This window comes from Dermacentor silvarum, chromosome 1 (assembly GCF_013339745.2).
Source record: "Dermacentor silvarum isolate Dsil-2018 chromosome 1, BIME_Dsil_1.4, whole genome shotgun sequence".
Taxonomy (NCBI): domain Eukaryota; kingdom Metazoa; phylum Arthropoda; class Arachnida; order Ixodida; family Ixodidae; genus Dermacentor; species Dermacentor silvarum.
This window is the reverse complement of record NC_051154.1, coordinates 125,613,466-125,622,507: the sequence shown is the minus strand read 5'-3', so window position 1 is coordinate 125,622,507 and position 9,042 is coordinate 125,613,466. Positions and strand designations below refer to the sequence as shown.

The following is a 9,042-nucleotide window of genomic DNA, read 5'->3' as shown; positions in this document are numbered from 1 at the left end:
GGGAGAAAAATCGCGGCACGCACGCGAGCGGAGAGAGCCGTAAACAAGCACAGGGTGACAGACGAGGGATAGTATCGGCGAAATACCGACGTGCCGCGTATTCACAAAAAAGAAAGTGACAGTCTAAATAGATTCCGGCTAGCAGCAAACACTTATTCTACGCACTTTTTCAGATCAGGTGCCTTATTTTACGTGTAAAAACATTGATTTAGGCGCTGTTTTGCCTTCTGCTTTCATTCGCCAACGTCGCTTTCGTAGCCTATCTCGTCTGGCCACAATGACTCCTCGCGGGCTGCGTCGACCGCATGGCCGGCGGCGTTCGCCGGCTCTTGGTTGCATGGAGTGTGGTGTGACGAATTCGCGACGGCGCTTCGCGCTGGATTTTTCGTCATGCGAAATTCGTCGCGAAAGTTCGCTGCATGGAGGTTGGCCTTTAGACTTGACTTTGGGGTCGTGGCGCTTCGCCTAGAACGTCCAATGGTATACCGACAAAGAGACACATGTAAGCGACCATATTCCAACATACATAAAGATTAGTGGAGTTGCGCAATGCTCCTCTACTGTCTTGCGTACAGTTGAGTGGTCAAGGTTTAAGGAGCATATGGATGACGCATGTCGGGAAGGCCTTTCACAGAATATAGAAGATGAAATCGCGGAAGCAATGATAAAAGTATTATGGAAGCTGATAAAGATTCTATTAAAATAAAAAGAAATGAAAATGCTTCCAAATATAGGCAAATCATTCGTAGTGAAAAGATTTGTGTGCGCGTGAAGGGCCGACTTGTTTATCCGTTGGCGGTTTGACTCTGCACTCGTTGATCTCTGCGCAACGGGCGCTTCGTCAGGGCACTCGTGGAATCCGCGAAGGAAACGCTGCTAGCGAAACAGGACAAAGTAGAAGATGCAAAGAGCAGCGCTTGAGCGCCTGGAGTGTGCGCGCAAGCCGTTCTTGCCGATAAAGGCAGACCGATGCAGCAGAGCGCGCCCTTCAGACTGCGTGCCTACGTACTAGCTGAGCGCACTGATCAGTCAGCTTGCACACACAGGAGCCATGAAACTGCTAGCGCTCCTCGGCGCCCTGCTGGGCGCTGTTATCGCGGTGAAGCTTGCCAACGCGACTAAGCAACTCAAGTGAGGCCCATTATATACCAATCCTGTATTTCCTAAAGTTTTTCGACTTTATTTGCCACATTCAATAAGCTGCCTTATGTTGCTGATAGTCGTCGATCAGTTTTGTTGTTTAGCCAGCTAGGACGTCAGAAAACTGCTCCGTTTGGGTATAGCGTGCGCATTAACTCGCGATTTAGAGTACTTTTCAGAAGTTTTGAAGCCACTGCACGCGTGACCGGACCAACCGCACCCGCCTTCGGGATGCGTACGGGAACCCTGCTTGTAGAACTCGGGATGCTGCAGAGATCGAGAGCGGAGTGGCTTTAAGTGGTGGTCCGTGCCGTCAGGTATAGACACTAGTTGTGGAAACTATGTATATGTAAGAAATGGAATTCGAGACGATCTCGTAAGTAGCGCGGTTCTTGCGAGTTCGTGTTCCGCGCGCAGCAGGATCTTTGTGCGCGGTTGCTTAAAAACTTAAATCATGGGGTCTCTAACAGCGGGATACGAGGGACGCCGTAGTGCAGGGCTCCGGATTAATTTTGTCTATCTGGGAGCCTTTAACGCGCACAAAAAGCGTGATACATGCGCGTTTTTGCCTCCATCAATATGGGGCAGCCGCGGCCGGGAATCGAACCCGCGACCTCGTGCTCGGCAACATAGCGTCATAGACATTTAGCCTTTGCGGCGGGTGCGAGGTTACTTGAAATGTAGTTTGCCATGCGTGGTATTAGCCGTTGTTTCGATCTATCTCTAACGTTCGCTCTAAAATTGAACAAAGGGCCCTGGCAGTTCCTTCAGAAGGAGTTCCCTATTTGACTCCATTTTCTACAGTTTTGTATGAAGGTTCTCGTACTCCATGAAGGTTCTCGTACTCCATGAAGATTCTCGTACTACAGTACTGGAGAACGCTCGTGAACCTATAGTTCTCGAACAACAGTAATCTCGTTGGAACTCTATATTTCTCGTATAGTGCCTTGTTAAATATAGGAAAAGCAGTTGCCTGCATCACTTACTCGCGGTCCCTTAAATGTGTGTGAGCAGTTTTAGTTTCGCCATATGTCAACATTGCTATAGTTATATGTAGCACAGTGTTTGGATCAATTACGAAAAATAAATTGTGTTTGCTAGTCGGCCGTACGAGCATAGCTTGTGTAGTCTTAGCACACTCGTAGCCACAGCGTCGAAATGAAATATATTGGGGCTCGGTTCGGGTCTCTGGTTCACGCTTTTCGGTTCGGTTCAGATTCACCCCCGGAGCGCAAAATAATAACGGTTCGAACCAGTTCGCAGCATCCTGAACCGGCTCATTCGGGTTCAAACGTATTCGAAGAAAAAAACTTAGCATTCGCGTGCCTCCGGTTGAAAAACGTGCATTTCTTTTAAAGAAATGCACTTTCTTTAGAGAAACATACAAGTTCTCTTGACTACTAGCTGTGTAAAACTACTGTAGACAGTTTTCCTATGCACGAGTATTAACTTGAACAAAGAAATTATCACGACAATGATCCGTCATGTAGAGTTGCATCTAGGGGTCAGAATTTGTACATGCAGTAGCTTTTGAGGCACCCTGTGCGTCTACGCAAGGCTTTAGCGTGTTATCCCTCCACCACATTTTCTGCTTCATTGGGTCTTCAAAATACACAGGCTTGTTGAGCATACTGTGCAAAATGAAGTCAGATACCACCTAATATACTTTTAACTACCCACGTGTTACGTGTTAATTTTATTTTAATGAATGAAGGCACCTAGTTCTAAAAGAGCATTTAATATGTAATATAGTTTTGTAAAAATTGACTGCTGGGCTAGTTAGTACGCGCACATAGCGAAAAACCGAGCGCGAAAACAAGACAGGACGAGAGAGGCGATTGGATAGGTGCTCAACTCACAACTAGATGCACTCTGTACGAGTTGTGCGAAATACACCTGTTATTGTGAGTGTGCGTTGTATGGAGGTAAGTTTTGAAGTGAACTGAGAGGTCGCAAATGTTGGCCACCAAACGGGTCATAAACAACGGATGGTATAAAAGGCGGATGTCAACTGGGGGCCCATAGTAAGGCATTTTGAAAAAGTGCTGGCCGCCGTGGTGGCGTAGTGGCCAGTGATTTCCCTAAACACCCTCTTGTTTTTGTGAAGGCACCCCCTTAATTCGTAACAATTTTTTTACGCGACGGTGACTGTTGTTTAATAGCGCGGGAAGAAGGACATGTACGCGAGGGAGAGCTTGTCCGTAGCTGGCTTGTGAAGGAAAAAACCACGAATTCCACACGAAAGCAAGTACGGCGAATACGACGACCGCCCGGTCTAAAGAATGTCATCCAGGCAACTACAACGACAGCTGGATCTGTCCAGTGATTGAGGCAATTGTAGCTTTCTGTGGAAGCAGTACTCAAAGAAGTACGAACGTCAGCGGAGAAACTTCTTGAAGATGGCACTTTCATTGACGCATAACCAAACGAGAACAAGAGCAACCTGACGCATCAGCTAAGCATGTACAAGGACAACCTTTGACAGCGACTTGTCGACCTCACCAGATTACTGCGATCTTTCTACGTGTGCCTGTCGCAAAAGCCAAGCAACAGTAAGCTGGAGGGAACTCCTTCCAGCAGTCGGCTTGCCATACGGCGAAGAACACGGGAGTAATTCAGATGTTGAGAGGAACATCTTCGACGACTGAAAGAGGATTTCACATCCACAGCATATCTATCTTCGCTTCTCGTTGTTCCCCACTTCGTCGTTATGTTTCCCAAGTTGCGAAATGTTGTCGGTCATCTTTTGTTGCTACCGATCACCACAGCCACCGTCGAGCGCTCCTTTTCGGCCCTCAACCGTCTTTTGTCGTCAGAAAGAAACCACCTTCTGCCTAACCACGTGAATGAGCTGCTGGGCATCACCATTGAAGGCCCGGAACTGCGAGACGCCCGAGATGCCACTGACAATGGCCGACGTGTTCTTGTCGATTTTTATCGAGAAAGTGGTGGGATGTTATAGCAAGAAACGCAGGCGGATGCAACTGTTCGGAATGTGGGTGCGAAAGCGCACATGTATTTGTGGGGGTCTAGTTTTTTTTATTAGTAGGCAGTACATAGATGCTCACATCTTAGTTTATATTTATTTTACTAGTTTAGTTATTGAGTGAATGATCTGGATGTGCAAAATGGCTGTGCTAGTACATATTCAACCAAATGTTGTGTTAGCAGCCGTAAATTCCTTGTAGATGTGTCAGTGTCATGAAAATTATCGTGGCTGATTTCAAAGCGCTGATATACACCTTCCGCATGTGTGTACAGTGTTGAGCATGGATTCCACTTCGGGGTGTTAATGTAAAGTACACATTTTATGTAGTCCTTGTGGTTAAGCTGTGTCTGTTCATAAATACGACTTTAGTCCTACTGTAAAGTGAAGTAATTGTTCGCATGAGTGTTGGAGTCGTTGCTAGTCGTATGCAACACATCGACACAAATTAAAAATTAAAAATGACTACCAATACTCCTCTACCCTCAGCCCCCCCCCCCCCCCTCCTAGAAATATAGACCCCCACCCCTAATTTCACTTCCTGCGAAACCCCCGGTAGTGGCGAAACCCCCGGTAGTGGCGAAACTTCCTGCGAAACCCCCGATGCCCTGCTAAACAAGAGGTTGCGGGATGAAATCCCGGCCGCGGCGGCCGCATTTCGGTGGGGGCTAAATGCAAAAACGTCTCTGTGCCGTGCATTGGCTGCACGTTAAAAATTCCCAGGTGGTCAAAATTAATCCCGAGGTCATCACTACGGCGTGCCTCACAATCATATCGTGTTTTTGGCACGTAAAACCCCACAATTTATATTTTGGAAAATGTGAGTAAACGGGTACAAAGAATTTCTACTTTTGCCCGAAGGTAGTTTAGATGTTCAGTAAATGTTAAGTTGGAATAAAAAGAACGTGGAGTATTTATATTTTATGTAAGCATTGGAAGGTCATGCTATTCAAACAAACGGTTGGGTTGCGAATTCGAGTAGAAGTATTGGCATGGATATATTGGGGAAGTATAGGCAGCATGACTTGCCTGAGCTGATGACTATTGCAGGATGTGCCCAGCCGGAGATAATATTCAGTTTCTCGCCTGCCCTTGCTCCTACATTCGAGTGGTTGGTCGCGCAAATGGCAACGTATTCAGCGTATGTCTGTGTTGACCCGCTGGGCGAGAAGGGAAGATTTAAAAGCCTATGAATTATAAAAGGGGACTTTCAATTTGAGGTATGACTGACGCCTTGCCACCGCTAGAGCGGTAAATTTGTGACAGTTCGATATTCAGGGAAAAATGGTAAAGGCGTTTAAGACAGTTATGAGGCATGAGAAAGTGTAATACTGTGGGGTGCCAAACGCTGTCGAAATCTCCTTTCAAACCAAGAACAATGAGTAAAACGTGCAGCTTTTTATCTCTAACTTAACCGAGTGTTTTACGGAGCGTGTATAAGGCGAGGGGCACACTCTTCCCATGCGTGTGTAAAACCAAGGTGTTTAGGATAAAGTAGATTATACGAGTATAGGAATAGTACCGACGATTATTTAAAGGACGTCTTATATTTTGCCAAAAATAGAATTCAGTACAATCGGTCGGTATGATGAGACTGAATTGGGTGGTCGGTTAGGTTTTGCAATAAATAAATTGCGACCTTTTCGCCAACAAATATGGAAGTGTGCTGGTTTTCAACAAGAATTAGATATCAAAATACAAAATGCAGAGTATTTCGAAAAACAATTTTCAACATAGGAAGAGCGAGCCCGTCCAGCCTCTACCCTGAGCAGAGTGCGTGTTACCTAAGGTTCGATTTCTCCAAAGGTAAATGGCACATCGTTAGTCCCATTGTGGCAAGGTGTAGGTATTAATTGCGTAGCCGAGGTGACAATCATCGTCAGTGGAGGGGTTATCTATAGAAATTTGTGTGGATAACAACTTATCGGATTGTAAAACATTAGTTGTAAAGCTACCGTCCGGAACTGAAAGCGGTGAAAGTTGTTGCGCGGAATGCTGTGACCGAATGTGATTTGGAAAGGGAGGACAAATATTTTCCTCTTTGTTAACAATGTGCATGGCCGCTTGGAGGATGATGTTTTAGCAAGAGGAATGTGCATTTTATAAGAGGCGTTGTAGTATTAATATTTTAGAAGTATCCATGTCGGGGTTCTGTTGTTTTTCGAAATCACCTACGCACTGCCCTGATATTGACCCTTTTCGCGGAGCATTTTGTTTTAGAGAAACGAGATGGCGCTCACGGCGGCGCGCCATACCTCTCCTCAGTGACCGCGCACGAATACGAAACCATTACCGCTTGCACCTTGCTTCTGTGCGATCAGCTGTCGGAAATGTAAAAGAGTTTTCGCTAACACACTGCGCTCCAATCATGCTAGATTGAATCATGTGGATTGAATACATGTGCAGTAGTTGGCTGCAAAAATAGTGACTGGCATGTTAAGGAATAGAATGAATCTGTGTGGCTAAGTTGGGGGACCGCTGCTGCAACAGTCCGAACGTGTAACCGGCACTTCGTGATGTACGGCTTTCCTCGAGGACACAGAAATTTGCTCATCCGCCAGCCTTGTATCGCTAACCTTCAAAGAAAGGGCTTCATCTCCAGAACGTCGGCAAGAGTGAGTACCACTCGTTAAAAAATGGCAAAGGGAGTAGCGCCGCTTCCTGTCATAGTAAATTTCGCGCACGTTATCTATACACATCTGTCCCAAATGGCAAGAAAACTTACGCCCACTCTATCGCCGACGTATCAAGAATAAGTGCATGGACGCACACTTGAATATATGCGCACTGTATACGCACAATAAATGACGGACTACACCGATGGCACTCGAATGGTCGAAGCTGAATGTTTCGTGACGGTCCACAACAGTAAGCGAGTTACTAGCTGTAATATACAGGGTGTTTCAGCGAACACTTTCAAAATTTATTTAAGGTTGCCTGTGGCAGATAGCCCAATTCTAGTTAATGAGCTCGTCTACTCGAAGAGGCGGACAGAAATTACTTGCAAAAAAATTGAACTGCATAATCGAATAATTAACAAAATTTTACTAATGAAGTTTTTAACTAATTACCTAATGGTCCATATTGCAATTTACAAATTGTAGCCGTGGAGTTAGCAAGGCTGATCCACTTGGAACGAATTCTCGGGATGACACCAGTTTCAAGATATTAATTCCCGAACTTAGCGGGAAAATGCATTGATGTTCCAGTTAAGTTTGTGTTTCAATGCAGAAAGCGACGTTTTGTTAAGAAACTAACTGGAACGCCAATGCATTTCTCCGCAAAGTTCGGGAATTAATATCTCGAAACTGGTGTCATCCCGAGAATTCGTTCCAAGTGGATCCGCCTAGCGCACTCTAGGGCTACAATTTGTAAATTGCAATATGGGCCATCAGGTAATTAGTTAAAAACTTAATTAGTGAGTTTCTGTTAATTATTCGAATATGCATTTCTATTTCTTGTGCAAGTAATGTCCGCCTCTTCGAGTAGGCCAGCTCATGAACTAGAATTGTGCTATCTGCCACAGGCAACCTTTAAGAATTTTTGAAAGTGTTCACTGAAACACCCTGTATATTTGCTACAAGGTATTACAATGTACAAAACAGCTACGTTTCAAGCCTTGTGCGCAGCAAGAACAAATCTATCGGAAATGAGCACATCCGCGAGCGATTAGGCAGAAAATAATCAGATAGTGGCCGCACCGAGGAATTTCACTGAGTCAGAAACTGACAAGCCACTGCTACAAAATGTTTACCGAATAAAGAACAAAGAGCAAAACACACTAATCCTGACTGAATTCATGAGCGGAATGTTTGGATAGCTTGGAATACATATTTAGCCCCGCTTTTAGAACAAGCACCATATACGCTGCTTGCGCCGTTTGGACATAGCTTAATCAGCTCCGAAAGCGCTTTTGCATGTTCTCTAAAGCTGTGATCAAAGCTTCGTGCCATCCACCTAGTCACCGTCTACGATATCTCCGAAAACAGAGGTTTTCTTAGCAGCGCCGGCGTCATACACTTCCATTATAAACAAGGAGGCAACGGAGGCAGTTGAGGCAAGCAATGGACGCGTCACCACGTGATCAAACATGGCAGCGCCCACGGGATCGCCGCGAAAAGTTTGCGTTCAATCGACAAATATGGCGTTAACCAGAAGTTTCTCCCGCCTAGTAGCAGAACGACAGGTCGTAAACGAGTTTTACGCAACTGCCTAAAATAATATAGAATTATTCATTAAAAATTCTAGAGCTTCTTTTGAATGAAGGGGAATTTACTGAGCCAATTGGTAGCAATTAGAATTAGAGAGTGATTCCATAATTTGTTTGTTTTCCAAATTTTCTTAGACATTCTTGTTCTGGCTGGCATTGACAGAATAATGAGGATTGAATGTTTTCATAGAATTTCGCAATCGTAACCAGTCGTAGGAGTAGAAGCGAGAACAAGAGAGCGCAACTTCCACGTGCGACAGTTTAGCATTTGCCCAAACGCTGACGATAAAAGCACAAACATTATATAAATCTCACACTCGGTGATCTGATTTGTCTTATTTTGCTGTTGTAAATGAGATAAAGGTAACGCGGATGAGAATGGGGGACTTTTTTATCGAACGCTCTTGTGCGAGAAGAATCTTTGTTTGAGCTAGTTGGTGGAATATATTCAAATAAATTTAGGGCGTGTTCTATGTCCACGCTTAGTACGGTTTGCCTCATACGTTTATTTGAATATGGCTCTTGTGCGGCGCTTTGCCTCCGTAGCTTTTCCTTCATTGCCACAGAAAATTGTCCGTGAGTATACACTAAGTCTGGTAGGGACCTCCACCCTCGCTATGTAACTAATAAAAAATTGTTAATATAAATTGTTAAATAAATTGTGACTATTAAAAATCAGGCCCCTCGGTTTCCTTTCTTATCGGCT

General features: G+C 44.9%; 1 protein-coding gene across 2 annotated transcripts in view; it reads left to right on the top strand.

The window, feature by feature from the left end:
• The window catches only part of LOC125947838 (lysosomal aspartic protease-like), a 59,777-nt gene that overhangs the window by 6,250 nt on the left and 44,485 nt on the right, over nucleotides 1-9,042 (top strand). The window contains exon 1 of one of the 2 annotated variants that reach the window (XM_049673288.1): nucleotides 881-1,131. The exons of the other annotated variant lie outside the window; for it this stretch is intronic. Coding sequence (XP_049529245.1) covers nucleotides 1,052-1,131 — 80 coding nt within the window. The 5' untranslated portion in view covers nucleotides 881-1,051. Of the gene's footprint in view, nucleotides 1-880; nucleotides 1,132-9,042 lie in introns of those variants that run through there. 2 annotated transcript variants of the gene reach the window in all.